This window comes from Podarcis melisellensis (genome assembly GCF_964234715.1).
Source record: "Podarcis melisellensis genome assembly, chromosome: 1".
Classification (NCBI taxonomy): domain Eukaryota; kingdom Metazoa; phylum Chordata; class Lepidosauria; order Squamata; family Lacertidae; genus Podarcis; species Podarcis melisellensis.
In genome coordinates, this window is record NC_138528.1 from 57,684,302 (window position 1) to 57,700,100 (window position 15,799).

General features: G+C 42.8%; 1 protein-coding gene across 1 annotated transcript; it reads left to right on the top strand.

Moving 5' to 3' along the window:
- The first annotated feature begins 299 nt into the window (after positions 1 to 299).
- On the top strand, positions 300 to 14,438 carry FGF3 (fibroblast growth factor 3). The gene is made up of 3 exons (XM_081892116.1): positions 300 to 587; positions 10,997 to 11,100; positions 14,041 to 14,438. Exons 1-3 carry the CDS (start codon positions 308 to 310, stop codon positions 14,371 to 14,373), a joined length of 717 nt encoding a protein of 238 aa, XP_081748242.1. The 5' UTR covers positions 300 to 307; the 3' UTR covers positions 14,374 to 14,438.
- The last annotated feature ends 1,361 nt before the right edge of the window (positions 14,439 to 15,799 follow it).

Genomic DNA, 15,799 nt, shown 5'->3' on the forward strand with positions numbered 1-15,799 from the left:
AACCAATTAAGAAGGGGGAGAGGAGGAAGAGGGAGGGAGGAAGACGAGGAAACCGACCTGGATTGAAACAAACAAACAAGCAAGCAAACAAGCGAGCGAGCGAGCCAGCCAAGGAGCCCCCCTCCCGCCCGACGAGAACCACAACCTAGCGGCCGCCTAGTCCATGCGTCCCGATTGGACCCGGCGTGCCGGTGGCCACCTAGGAGAGCTGCCTCGGCCGCTGCAGCCCGGCGCTCTTCCCTGATGGGCCCGTCGGGGTTGTGCTGTGCCCGGAGCTGAGCGCCGCTGCGGCCCCCGCCATGCCACAATGGTGACCGCCTGGCTCGTCCTGCTGAGCGCCTTGCAGGCGGCGCGGGGCTCCCCCGGGCCGGCGGCGACCGACGGGGCCCCCGTGGGGCCCCCGTGCGCCCGGGGAGGGCCGTCGTGCGACCCGCGCTGGCGCAGAGACGCGGGCGGGCGCGGCGGCGTCTACGAGCATCTCGGCGGAGCGCCGCGGCGCAGGAAGCTGTACTGCGCCACCAAGTACCACCTCCAGATCCACGCCAACGGCAGGATCAACGGCACCTTGGAGAAGAACAGCGTCTTCAGTGAGTACCGCTTGGCCCCCTGCCCGACCCACACCCGCTAGCCGAGCTCCCCGAGACCCGACGTGGAAGCCAGCCCCCCCCCCAAATCTGGCTCCCAAGTCGAGGCGCGTTCAGCCCCGACGACCGGGCCTCGCCGCCGCCTCTCGGCGATTCGACGGCTCCTCTTCGGCCACCGCTTTTCGGGACCGGGTGACGGGACACCTGGAGAAACCCGCCCGATGAACCCCATGAGCCGTAGAGAATTAAAGGCTGCCGCTTAGAGGCATGCAAGAGGGATCAGGCGTGTGCGCTGAGAGGTTACCCACGGGAAATTTCTCACCCAAGGTGAGATTTTTTAAAAATAAAAATTAGATCAAAGCGGGCGGTTTTAAAGCAGAGGTTGGACGGCCATCTGTTAGGGATTCTTTTGCGGCTATTCCTGCGCTGCAAGGGGTTGAATTAGATGACTTTCAGGGTCCCTTCCAACTCCACATTTGCCGAAATCCCCGTGCCCGTCCCGTCCTTTGTGCAATCTTGATATTTTGTAACAATACCTTCGCTTTATTTGACCCAGGAACTAAAATTTGAGCTCAAGACCCTGCTTGAGGCTTCAAGCACATTATGTTTTTTGGGTGGGGGAGGCACGCTGAAAAAGAATAAATAAACATTCGCACCTAGCTCCGGAAACATACCGTAGCATGTGTTGACTTTTGCCAATTCAGCTTGAGCGAAACGTAGAGGAATAACAGTCCCTATTGTACACAATGGGGGAAAAGCAGGCATTTTCTGGCTTTGCCAGTCCAGCCTGGAAAATTTTAAGCAATGATTAGCAACCTGTACAGAGAGATGCTTGGGATAAAGGGTCTGCCCAGGGCAAGTGAGAACCATAAGGATAGGACAACAAGACCATGCTTCTGGCCATGTGCAAAGTATTTTCTGCTGGCCATTGGATAATCACCACCAGCTTCCATATAAGGCAGTGGCTGAAAAAATGTGCATGATAGATGGTTGGCAGTGCTTGTCTTTTTAGGGATAAATTTTAGAAAGGTTATTCTACCCACCCACCCTCAAGCAACCAGCCTAGAAAACATTATAAATATAACCCTCAAAGGAACACAACAAGTAGGTTAAACATCAGTTTCATGGAATATAAAGGCTGTCAGTGGTTATACTCTGCCTCCATGGGTGCAGGCAGAATGTTTCTGAAGTTCAGCTGCTAGAAGCCATGGGAGGCCCCACAGGCACTAGGTTTGCCAGTGAGAACAGGATGCCAGGCTTGATCTGGCAGGGCTCTTCTTAAGTTATGTTCTTGTGCTTGTCAGTCATCTTCCAGTGGCTACCACTGATGCAGTGGACTAATAAATGTATTAGTCTTTGAGGTGCCATGAGACACATTTGTTGGTTTTGCTGCAAAGAAAGAAAGAAAGAAAGAAAGAAAGAAAGAAAGAAAGAAAGAAAGAAAGAAAGAAAGGAGAGAGAGAGAGAGAGAGAGAGAGAGAGAGAGAGAGAGAGAGAGAGAGAGAGAGAGAGAGAGACTACCAACACTACCGCTCTGGAAATTACTGTAAATCTGTTTCTGTGGCAAGTCTTAGTCTAAGAATTGTGGCTGTTTTGCTTCCACGTATTTAATTTCTAATGTTTTTCTTTGTTTTCTGCTTTGCACTTTGCATATCAAATACTCTCTGCAACCAAACATAAGACACAATGGGAAACAAATCTCTCTCTCTCTCTCTCTCTCTCTCTCTCTCTCTCTCTCTCTCTCTCTCTCTCTCATTCTCTCTCTCTCTCTCTCTCTCTCTCTCTCTCTCTCTCTTTCTCTCTCTCTCTCTCTCTGTGTGTGTGTGTGTGTGTGTTCACATCCACACTATCCAGTTAAAACACTCTTATGACACCTTAACTTTAACCATCATGGCTTCCCTCAAAGACTCCTGGGAACTGTAGGAAGGGTCCTGGGAACTTTAGCTCTGCAATGGGTCTCCTAACAGCTCTCGCACCCTTAATAGCCTACAGTTCCCAGGATTCTTTGGGTGGGGGCCATGGCTATTTTAAGGGCTTTAATGGATGGTGTGGATAGAGAAAGGCTAGTTCCATCATGACTAGGACTAGTGAGGCTGAGATCCTTTTCTTTTTTCGCCTCTGGATGATGCGAGTGGGGAATATATATATATTGAAAGCAGCTTCTAAAATTACCCCCACACTAGGCTGTTCCTCTGCCGCTCCAGACAGAAAGCAAAGGGCACAAAGGAAGGGGCTGCCAAGAATCCCCAGCAAAGGTCTTTTCAGGTTTGTCTCTCCCAAAAAGGAGAGGAGCGGGCGGGAGCTCAAAGGACTTTCCTCTCCTTTCCCTTTTGTTCCTCCTCTTCCTGGAAATCTTTCCTGGACTTAACTTGTTTCTCTCCCTCTCACTCCTCCTCATCCCTCCAAATATACATCCCTGTGGGGAGGAGAATCAGTGCTAGAAGAAGCAAAGAAGCTCTCTGGGATTGACAAAAGTTGGGGATCCACTGGGGACTGCCCCTTAGTTTATCGTCTCCTAAGGTGTGAGTTCCCAGGACCAGCTTTCAAATCCCTCTTCCCTTTTATGACACCAGGTCAGATTGCAGCACTAATCCTGGAGAGGGAGGCGGCTGGTTTGTAAATAATGTGTCAAGATGACTTTCACACTTCCGTCTGTTCATCTCAGCCTGTTTGTTTGGTTTCCCTTCCCCTCCTATTCACCTTGTTTGATTTGTCTTTGGAGAGTTAGGGCACATTTTCTGAATGGGCTGCGGACATGGTAGGATGGGCACATTTGCTTATCAAAGGCAGGCTGCCTGTGTTAAAGACTATCCTGTGCAAAAGGAGGAACATTGCAGTCAGAAGTCAGGGCGCACTCAGACATGGAGACCCATCACTCGGTGGCAAGGGTGCAGGGGTGGCATAATAACTGTCATCTCAAGCAGTGCTTTCAGGCAGCACAGTAATTTTCAGTGGAAGCAGTTCAGGCCAAAGCAAAGCACTCTAGCAACTTCTGCACATCAAAGGGACTTAAAAGAGCTTAGCTTTGGCTCAGTTTTGCCACACCTGACTATGTGCCTCACATACCTGGATCGTGGAATCATAGAAATGTAGAATTGGAAGGGAGCTCAATGGTCAACTCCTCGAAACCCCTGCAATGCAGGAATCTCAACTAAAGCATCCTTGACAGATGGCCATCCAACCTCTGCTTAAAAACCTCCGAGGAAAGAGAGTCCACCACTTTCCGAGAGAGTCTGTTCCACTGTTGAGCTGCCCTTCCCATCAGAAAGTCCTTCCTGATCTTTAGTCGGAATCTCCTGACTTGAAGCCATTGGTTCGGGTCCCACCCTCTGAAGCTGGAGAAAACAAGCTTGTTCCCTCTTCCATGTGAGAGCCCTTCAGATATTTGAAGATGGCCATCATATCTCCTATCCTCTGCTATGACCAGCTTATATTCATTGTATAAAACTTTCACGAAGTTTCCTCAAGACTCTGTGGAAAGAGAAAATATATTTCAATTAATGTATAGTGGGCAGATATAAGTGAAGCAGATTAAATGAAACAGATTAAGCAGATAAGAATTAAACTCATTGAGATGTTCAAATCTTGGTCAATTGTGTACAGCATAACCCCTCCATTGTACCACAACATCATAGAATTGTACTGTAGAAAGTGAATCAGTCCTAATCTCTTGCTTCAAGAGGTTTAATCTCAGGCATCTTCAGGTAGGGCTGGGAGAGGCTCCCACCTGAAATCCTGGAATGCTACTTTCGACCAATGCAGGCAGTACTGAACTAGATGAGCCAATGGTTTAATTTGGTTTAAAGCAGCTTCCCTCTTGACACATGCCTACCCAACCTTTTGTCCTTTGATCTCAAAGGAAAGCAATATCATTTCTTGAATGCTTGCTGTTCACCTGCACAGAGAAGAAGAGAAAATCTACTTATGGGTAAATTTACACATCTACCCACTCAGTGGCACTCATTCAAGTGACAGCTTGAATGTGTGAAACAGCCCTCACTGATCAAACACTTCAGACGGAGATTTAATAGCACAATACTTTTCAGTGGTGGCAGTTCACACATGTAACTTAAAACCATCAAGTGATGCCATAGCACAATGGTGAATGTGCCAATTGTGGGATATTTAAAATGCAGTCGAGCCAACAGTTTTGCTAGATAGGCACAGGAGCTGAAGCTCACCGAGTTTTCCTGTAAACTTGCTAGAATGAACCCTGTGAGAGACATTCCCACTGTGCCCTGACAGAAGGAGGGCATAGCTATATATTCTCCTACCTGCCTGGGCACACCCTCTTTCTCTCTTTCCATTTCTTTATGCTCTGCCAGCAACATGAGAAGATCTGCTGGGTCTGAGCTCCAGTGCTTGGACTTCATCTTAAGATGGACTTAAGTATGTCTTTGTAACTGAATTACAGTACCATTTTAAGCCTGAACAAAGCTGTGGTTATCTGTTACTCTTCAACAAGTATTCTGAGTGAGTAAATGTTATTTCTGCCTGTTAAAAGATTGTTATTGCTTTAAGGGGGAGAAAAGAGGGAAATACAAGGAGAATCCAGTTTGCCTTAAATCATCCTGGATTTCTTAAACTAAAAGGCTAAAACTAGCCTATCTAGCTTCCCTTTTAAGCTGCAAAGGGGTAGCACTCTGCTGAACTCACAAACGTGAGGAAGGATGATAGCTACTAAATATACCCTCTCCTAGCATCTAGTCACATCCCAGTGCCAAGCAATTCTATAGTCCTGCCATGCTGGCAGCCAGTTTATGCCCACATATTGTCAGTACATTACCCACCATCACATGTGACTTGGGTGAAAAGGATATATGCACAGAAGGAGCAGTATTTAAAATATGGCTTACTTCTTCATTGCCATAGAAATCCCAAAGCAGGTTACATTCAAATAAAATGCAAGATGTATATTAAAACAAACCGGGCAGGAAGAAAATTGGTTCATCCGTCTATATCATCTATCTATCTATCTATATCTATATCTATATCTATCTATCTATCTATCTATCTATCTATCTATCTATCTATCTATCATCTATCTATCTATCTATCTATCTATCTATCTATCTATCTATCTATCATCTATCTATCTATCTATCTATCTATCTATATCTATCTAATCTATCTATCTATCTATCTATCTATCTATCATCTATCTATCTATCTATCTATCTATCTATCATCTATCTATCTATTTATCTATCTATCTATATCTCTATCTATCTCTATCTATCTATCTATCTATCTATCTATCATCTATCATCTATCATCTATCATCTATCATCTATCATCTATCATCTATCATCTCTCTCTCTCTCTCATCTATCTATCTATCTATCATCTATCTATCATCTATCATCTATCTATCTATCTATCTATCTATCTATCTATCTATCATCTATCTATCATATCTATCTATCTATCTATATCTATCTATCTATCTATCTATCTATCTATCTATCTATCTATATCTATCTATCATCTATCTATCTATCATCTATCATCTATCTATCTATCATCTATCTATCTATCTATCTATCTATCTATCTATCTATCTATCTATCTATATCTATCTATCTATCTATCTATCTATCTATCTATCATCTATCTATCATTTATCTATCTATCTATTTATCTATCTATCATTATCTATCATCTATCTATCTATCTATCATCTATCTATATCTATCTATATCTATCTATCTATCTATCATCTATCTATCTATCTATCTATCTATCTATCTATCTATCTATCTATCATCTATCTATCTATCTATCATCTATCTATCTATCTATCTATCTATCTATCTATCTATCTATCTATCATCTATCTATCTATCTATCTATCTATCTATCTATCTATCTACTATCATCTATCATCTATCATCTATCATCTATCTATCTATCTATCTATCTATCTATCTATCTATCTCTATCTATCTATCTATCTATCTATCTATCTATCTATCTATCTATCTATCTATCTCTATCTATCTATCTATCTATCATCTATCTATCTATCTATCTATCTATCTATCTATCTATCTATCTATCTATCATCTATCTCTATCATCTATCTATCTATATCTATCATCTATTTATTTATCAATATAATGACAAATGATTCAGGAGTCCTCACAGAAAAGCCTGGACAAATAAATAGGTCTTTATCTGGAACTAAAAAGAGTTTCCTCTAGCCATAACTGAGAAAGGAAGGAATTCTGTAAATGGGGTGTCAGTACCATGAAGGCCCTGTCTCTCCATTAGGCATTTGTGTCCTGAGCTGTAAAAAGATTATCTATCTATATCTATCTATCTATCTATATCTATCTATCTATCTATCTATCTATCTATCTATCTATCTATCATCTATCTATCTATCATCTATCTATCATCTATCTATATCTTGAACTTAGCTCAGCAGCGTATATAGGTAGCCATTGGAATTCTTTTAAAACTGGTGTAATATGCTCACAGCAGATAGCCCCACACAACAGCCTAACTGCGGTATTTTGTGTTACCTGCTGCTTCTGAACTAACCTTAAAGATGTAGAGCTCATTATAGTAATTCAGAGGTGGGGAGCTGGAGGGAGCGGGTGGGCCAGAACCATATAACACACCCCAATGAGCAACTTTGTTGGTCACCTGGTAACAGCAGGTGCGTCTTTAGTGCCAATCACGTGTTTGGTGCTGGAAGTGCACCTTCAAAGAGGATCCCTGTAACCATTGATCAGCTGGTCATCAGTTACTGGGAGCCCCTTTGAAGTCTCAGTAGTGGAGGAAATGCTCCTAAAATGGAACATTTTTAAAGGGTCCCTGAAGGGGAAAACCATAGTGCAGCTGATTCCAGCTGATTGTCAGGGCTTTAGTTTTGCAGGGCTCTATTCAAGCACCGACCACCAGCTTATTGTTGGCATCCATGCTGTGCTTTGAAGCCCCAACAATCTCTTGAATGGGTTTCAACAGAAAGCATGGCTTGAAAGTGCCTTGCAACTGTACAATGATCAGCTGTAAATCCCTGTTTGGTCCAGCCGTGACTTTATTACAGGGCAGGTGACTGGCCTGGCCAGAACAGCCTGGCAGGCCAAATCAAGCCCATAGGCAGGTTTCTCATTTCTGCAGTCACCCCATGATATCCACACGTTGAGTCTGGACTCCTATTAATATTCATATTCTTGTTTAAATTTATTAGTATCATTTTCTTGCCGCAGGCAGCTCAAAGCAACTTGACAAAAAGCTAACAAAACAAAAACAAGAAACCCATACATTCATAAAGAGCAAGAAAAAAATTACATTAAAAATATCCATACAGGATGAAAGCCTACCTAGAAGCTGAAAGCCTACATGAGAGAGGGCTACGCTGGTTCAGAAATCCACTTGTAACATGGACATGTCAGCATGGAGCATGGGGAAGCTGCATGATATTGGCAGCATGGAGAGTGGTCCATTCTCCCTGTCTTGTCTAGGCATGGTCCCTCTTCACATTATTAGTACAGTGGTACCTCAGTTTAAGAACAGCCCTGTTTACGAACTATTCGGTATACGAACTCCGCAAAACCAGAAGTAGTTTTCCAGTTAGCAAAATTTACCTCGGTCTGGACGCAGGTGGTGCTGTGGGTTAAAGCCTCAGCGCCTAGGACTTGCTGATCGAAAGGTTGGCGGTTCGAATCCCTGCGGCGGGGTGCGCTCCCGCTGCTCGGTCCCAGCGCCTGCCAACCTAGCAGTTCGAAAGCACCTCCGGGTGCAAGTAGATAAATAGGGACCGCTTACCAGCGGGAAGGTAAACGGCGTTTCCGTGTGCGGCTCTGGCTCGCCAGAGCAGCGATGTCACGCTGGCCACGTGACCCGGAAGTGTCTCCGGACAACGCTGGCCCCTGGCCTCTTGAGTGAGATGGGCGCACAACCCCAGAGTCTGTCAAGACTGGCCTGTACGGGCAGGGGTACCTTTACCTTTACCTTTTACAAATGGAAGCCAAATGGTGGAAGGGCACCTGTGGCGGGAGGCCTCATTAGGGAAAGCCCGCCTCGGTTTAAGAACGGTTTTGGTTTAAGAACGGACTTCTGGAACAGATTAAGATCATAAACCAAGGTACCACTGTATAGGAATGGGGCTATAGCCAGAATCCTGTTCTATGTAATGACATTGCAGGTGGACTGGGAGAAGGTGTGGACTGAGGCTATTCCTGCCCTGACATGCCCCCATTGCTACCACTCTCCAGTCCTTCCACTAGCAGAGTTGCTGGGGACTTGCCAGCATATCTCTGCTTTGCCAGTCCATCCCCGAAGTTACATCAATGATGTTTTTCTATGATCTGCCAGTGCAGAGGACTTACACCAAGTCTTGAGGCTTCTCTGCCAGTATAGGATGATGCTCTGAGTGATGTACATACATGCAGGTGAACTGGCCATAAGACAGTTTCAATGCAAAAGAGAGTACAAAATAGCTCCACTATCCTTCCTGTGAAGGAGAAGGCAGTATTTTTCAAAAACTATTAAAAGACCTTAACTGAGTTTAAGCAGGAATAATTTCTTAGCAAATGAAATACCAAATTCAGTAATGAAAGCAACAAGCTTTTAAACTACTGGTGTCATAATCTGAAATGAAAACAATAAATCTGTGCGTGAATAGTGTTGATTATTCTGACAGCATCTCCCTAGTGCTTTCCTATCTGTTGGGTCTCCGCACATATAACATTTTTTCAGCGTACATATAAAATCAGTTTCCCACCCCACTCTGTGGAATGTCTAAAACCATCATGTGACTTGCATGAATGTGATGGACAAGTGTTTGAAAGCGTATGTCTAGTTATTTGTTTTTACATGTCGTGTTTTCTACTGTTTATTGTACAATGCTTTGTGAGTCTTGGGCTTTAAAGGCAGAATGCATTTAAAACACACACGGAAGCAAGCAGGCAAATACGTGTCACATGGCTACTCTGCTCAGAGAGCCAGGCTTGCTTGCACACTCTCTTTTGGATGTTAACATAGTGGGAAACACGAGTTGGTTGCTCTTTAATGTGTGAAGCAGTCCGGGATACATGCATACCTTTGGCTTTCTTGTTGTGTCACTTGTCTGGGCGATGAGACCCTTTCCTTTGATGGTCTGAAATAGTTCCACTCTTTGAATGTGGCTTAGACTGCCACATTGTCCTTCCCTGCAAGGGCTGCGCTGACTTTCTAAATGACAGACTCCATTCATGGTTCCATACGTGGCTTCTAAGATGCTTCAGCCTCTCGTCTGAACTCCATTTTGCCCTCTGGAGATCTCAGCCGAAGCATTGTCCCGAAATGGGCAGCTTTGTGGTTTGCTTCAGTAAGTCAAGCACCCTTGTGTCCCCTAAGAAAGGCATTAAAGGGGATTTAAACTTTTTATAGACATATAGGATTAGGTGGCCCTCTAGTTCAATGTCAGATCTTTCTTTTTCTGAGGCAGTTCAGTCTCAATCAAACAGCTGGGGATTTACTAGCAAGAGTTTGCTTCAAACAATTCCCATGCTCTTATTTTTCTTCCCCTTCCCCTTTTCTTTTCAATACAAAAGGGTTTGCTTATGAACTAAGTCGTGAATGCAGGTATCTTGTGAGATGGTGTTCTTAAACGGGATGTTTCCCAGATGGAAGTAGCATTTGGGCAATTTAATATTAACAGCTGAAGACACAGCCCATTCCCTGGGAGACCCAGCTTCACAATTCTTGCTCAGTTCTAGATTCAGTCCATAGCCTTGGACAAGTGCATCATTTTTTTCTGTGGGAATTGTAATAATCAACTTCATCAACTTATTGGGAGGATGAATGGAACCAGAGCTCCTGACAACCAGTATGATGTAGTGGTTAGAGTGTTGGACTGGGACCTGGCAGACCAGGGTTCAAATCCTCTCTCACCTGTGAAGCTCACTGGGTGGCCATGGGCCAGCCATCTGCTCTCAGCCTAACTTACTTCACAAGGTTGTTGTGAGGATAAAATGGGGGGGGGGGGTTGTGTATGCCGCCTTGAGCTCCTTGAAGGAAAAATGGGATACAAATGAAATAAATAAATGAAATGAAACAAATCACTTTGCAGAGCACCATGTCAATTATGAACACAATTAAGTGGGAGATGCAGAGATCTCCGGGGTGCCTCATCCATCACAGTGTTGGGTTTCATATTTGCAATCCGGTGATCCCCAGAGCTTCTGGGTATGAGTGCCTGGCAGCACAGATCTGAGACAAGTATGTAGTCCCAGTGACAACAAGTGGTTTTACCTGCAGGTAAACATGGGAGGTTCATGATGTAAAAGTGCTATAAAATTTGTTGATAATAATAATAATAGTAATAATAATAATAATAATAATAATAATAATAATAATAATAATAATTCATTGTACATCATTGTATATCATTAAGCTAAAGCCTTCCTTTTCTGTTTTAGGCATCCTCGAGATTACTGCAGTGGACGTTGGAATTGTTGCCATCAAAGGCTGTTTCTCTGGCAGATACCTGGCCATGAACAAAAGAGGCAGACTTTATGCTTCCGTGAGTGCTATTTACAACAGAAGCATCTTAACTATGGCAAGGAAACTGAAACATCCTACACTGGAGTGCCAGTCATTTTCAATGGGGATTTAAATACCATTGTAGTCCAAAGGACGCAAATACTGGTGTCTATGTACAAACGTTTATAGAGAACAGAAATATGTCCTTTGGTTTTAATGTGGGGATTAAGTAGCCAATGCTTGGAGGCCTCTAGATAAACTATTATGGTAAGCACCAGGCATGCTCATTTTCCTTTCATGTGTGCTGCTGATCAGCCAAGGAAGGAGGGAGGGAGGGAGAGAGAGAAAAAGAGAAAGAACTAGCCAGAGAAGGATTTATAACTACATAAATTTACATGTCAAGATATCCTTTTAGGGACTGTAAGTAACTCACTCAGGTGAATAAGTGTAAAGTGGTAAGGAAGTCTACAATTCACATTGTGATTAGGAAAGTTTCTCAAAAGAAAAATCTCCTGGGGATGTCAATGGGAGTCCCATTTGCACAATGCTATGAATGGGCTCCCAGTGTGCGTAAAGTAATTTAAGTTGGGATCTAACACAGCAGAGAGGTGCAGCACCAAAGCTGCTAACAGACGGGAAGAATGTGCAAATGAAATGAAGTTTTCCTCCAACACTTTCCAATTACCCTTCTGTACTTTAATCCGACTTCCTGGTATGTATATGATAGGATACTTTACAATGAGGATTTGAGAGATACTGCACTGCCAGATAAGGAAGGCTGAAGAAGGGTTTTAATACACATTTACTGTGCATATTATTTAATGGAACCCAGTGCAGTGTTGGGGGGGGGGTGAGAGAGAGAACTGGGAGAAAAGTAAGAGAAAAGCATTAATCTGTAGTGTTAAGATGAGGAAACGACCCCATCTTCCCTCTCAATAACCCAGGTGCAACATGTGACTGAGAGATGTTAGGTGACTCCTCACAGAGCTGCCACCCTTAAAAAATATCATTCCCAGGATTCTTTGGGGAAAGCCATGACAGTTAAAATACTATACCACTTTTAAAGAGTGCTTTAAAAGTATGGCATGGATGTCAGTTGGCTGCATTAGTTAATTAATTACTGGATTCCAGGGTTAACCAACCCCCCCCCAAAAAAACAACAACCTCAGAATGGAGCATATGAGTTTCCCAAGTATTTTCCCAAGCATTAGGGATTCTTGTGCTCTAGATCAAGGGGCTCCTAAACTACCCTTTGGACCCCTAGTGGTCCATCAGTTTTGTTTCAGTGTCTGTAAAAATACTTTTTTTAAAAAACCATACAGCATCTAGCACAGCGCATTAAAATTGCTACAAAAGACCAACAAATCATTGAGTGGTCCCTCAGGAATTCTCAAATGGTCCATGGGAAGAAATGTTCTGGAACCAATGCTCTAGATGAGATGTTAGAATCAGTGGGTGAACTAGCTAGAGCAGCATTAATTGCTGGAGGCCAAACTGCATCATTGAGGACAAATTTTAATTAGTCAGGCTGAGAGAAGATAACTTTCCTTGTAAGAGCAAATGGCAGACTTTTGTTCTTTTGGTTTTGGTAACTTAGGCATCTTTAAATATCTCCAAATGCATACACACAATATAAATCAATGCAATTCAGTGATTATAGATTTATACAAGTCATTGATTCATGAAACATTGACTAAAGAATTATTTAGGTCAACAGTCGCAATTAAAATTCTACCTATTTTTGTTAATTTTTCATCTGCAGTTTCCACCTGCAACTTTCTATCAGCAATAGGCATTTTTCAGCACTTATCCTTCAACTTGGAGGGCCACAAAAATTGGCCACCAAGCCAAACACAACCCACTTTTCATAAAGAGATATATAAATATGCCATATTTAGGGGAGGATCTACAGTTCTTTTATATATGAGGAGTTGTCCACAACTCTGCCATATCTCCATAGACCTCTATCCTGTTAGGCAGCTTTCCCTAATAACTATAACTATGGTTAGCTGAAAACAGAAGCAAAATGTCTGATCTTCCCATGTCCATGCCAACAGGGGAGAAGGCATGGAGCAGTGTGTGAGCCCAGGCCTTACCCAGCCTTGTTGCCATAATGGCAAAGTATGGTTTAGCATTAAGTCTGAATGCAGCCACTCAGGCTTCATTTTGTCTTCTGACACTGTTGCCTTCCTTGTTATGTTGTGTTTTAATGTTGTAACCCATCCTGGGACCTTAGCTTGAAGAACAGATGACAACAACAACAACAAGAAGGCACCTTGTTTGCCTATAGAAAACCATTATATAAAATAATTGCAATTGCTTCATTAAACTTCTCTTTATTAGTGTTTTTCTTATGCATTATCCTTGTGAGTTTTGCACCCTTGGATTCACAGCTGGGGTCTACCTGGGGGTCCCTGATGTAGTACAATTGAAGAATGGACCTATTGACTCCCTCTGCTGGGCTAACCGATAATTCCCTTCTTGTAGCCTTTTCAATCACATCATGCTAGGAGAGTAGCCAGTGGCCGTGCTCCCAGTTCCAGGAGAATCAGCGAGCATCAGAAGTAAAATATGTGGAGAGCTACAAAACAGATGAAGGAAACTGGGCATACCCTACAGACAGTTAGTCAGTGGACTATTGAACTGGACATCTCTACAAGTGCTGATTTTGCTGGAATTTAAGCATGTCTAATATTCCCCAGAGCAGAGGTAGAGAAGCTAATTTTCAGCCTCAGGTCCACAGTACTTCATGGGCAACCTTTTGGGTCACATGCCAGAGCCCTTAGTTTTGCTTAAATTATGTGAATAGTTTTCAAATGGATTCTGCATGCATGCAGAGTTTTTGATCTTTGGAGGCCCCGAGTACCCTCTTTTATGTGCCACTGTTAGTTTGCATGAAGACAGCTACATTTGATATGAAATAGCCATTAGTTCTTCTTTAGGATTTCTGGAACTTATGGTTCTCCTCATTACATTACAGGAAACCTACAATGCTGAGTGTGAGTTTGTGGAAAGGATTCACGAGCTAGGCTATAATACGTATGCATCCCGCATATACCGGACTGTGCCCAATGGAGCCAGCGGTAGGCGCAAAGCTAGCGCTGAGAGACTCTGGTATGTCTCCATCAATGGGAAAGGACGACCCAGAAGAAGCTTCAAAACCCGTCGGACCCAGAAATCTTCTCTCTTTTTGCCGCGGGTGTTGGATAACAAAGACCATGATATGGTCCGACTATTCCATACAAATGCTAAGTACAGAGAGACCCTGCTAAAGCCTCTGAGCAAGAACCAGAGGAGACGCAGAGGAGACTGAGGGATGCTCTGTGGGGAGGGCAAAGGATGGAGAAGCAAGAAGACAAGTCAGTGTTCATAGTGCTACTAAATGCGTGATCAATGTGGACTCAGAAAGTAATGTTACGCTGTATGTATATATTTTACCAGTTGTCTCACCAAACATACTTGCTAATAGGTGTTTTAGACTTATAATCCATTGTTAAGGGCATATGATATAATAAATCACAGCATGTCCACGTGTAAATTAGATGGATGCAACAATTCTCATTGTTTGTCCTTGACTATTCTTTCTCAGTTGCTTTTTCATTAAGTATTGCCATTTTGTTAAATTAAGAATATTTAAACACAGTCATCTCCATTCCTCCGTAGGGTTGTCATCTGTTCAGAGAAAACTTACTCTGATGGAAATCAAATTAGTTTTAACCAATTACATTTGTGTACATTTGCTTATGACAAAACAATAGTTGAAGAAACCCTTCCTTCCTTCCTTCCTTCCTTCCTTCCTTCCTTCCTTCCTTCCTTCCTTCCTTCCTTCCTTCCTTCCTCCCTCCCTCCCTCCCTCCCTCCCTCCCTCCCTCCCTCCCTCCCTCCCATCACTTGAACCTAGTTCCCACTGAAATTATGGGATGACAGACCTGTCCCATTGATTTCAATGAGACTTTGGGTCAACTAATATTACATCTTTACATCTGAACCCAGCCCAGTATTTTTAGACAGTGTATGTACGTGTCATGGTAAGTACCACCTTAGAGGAGGCATAAACGTGCTGTTATATATATTTTTTAAAATAGCTTTGAAAAAAGAGGTATTGCCCAGTTAATTTGGGATACCTTTTGAGTTTATTAAAAAATATCATACAGTGCAATTCTGTATGCGCATACTCAGAAGTAAGTCCCATTGAATTAAATGGAGTTTACTCTCAGATATGTGGGTATAGGCAAAAGGTTGCAGCCCTGGCTTTCAGGTACTTATCATTGTGCAAACATAATATTCCCCTGCTCCAATTTAGAACCAATATTAAGAACTGCAATTTAAGAATGATTTATTTTGTAAAATCTTCTTTAAATTAATTTGCCTTTCATTTTAATCAACAGTAACTACCAGATATTAGTCATTACTCTTTATTAATGTGAAATGCTAAGCAGAGTGCATTTCAGGAAAGATGCATGCTGCTAAGACTATTGTTCTCTTTTTAAAAAGTATGTTTTGTTTGTTCAAAACTTGAGGATATTTTAAAATAACTTCCTGTGCATCTATAAAGCTTGCTGAAGTGTAATATACATTATTTAAAATCAGGCTTCAGGAGAATATTCAAAACAGGTTGCTAAATGCTATAACAGCTTCTCTGCTTTGACGTGGAACTATGTTAAATCACTTCATTGAAAGAGAATAGCAAAGTTCAAATATCATCTCACACTACATTAAAAAGTACATTGGAGCCTTTC

What these genes read in the sequence shown, in the direction of transcription:
- FGF3 (XM_081892116.1), top strand. Translation starts at nt 308, where the DNA reads ATGGTGACCGCCTGGCTCGTCCTGCTGAGCGCCTTGCAGGCGGCGCGG. An exon ending in GGAGAAGAACAGCGTCTTCA is followed by an intron (nt 588 to 10,996) that starts GTGAGTACCGCT and finishes TTTCTGTTTTAG; the next exon opens with GCATCCTCGAGATTACTGCA. An exon ending in GAGGCAGACTTTATGCTTCC is followed by an intron (nt 11,101 to 14,040) that starts GTGAGTGCTATT and finishes ATTACATTACAG; the next exon opens with GAAACCTACAATGCTGAGTG.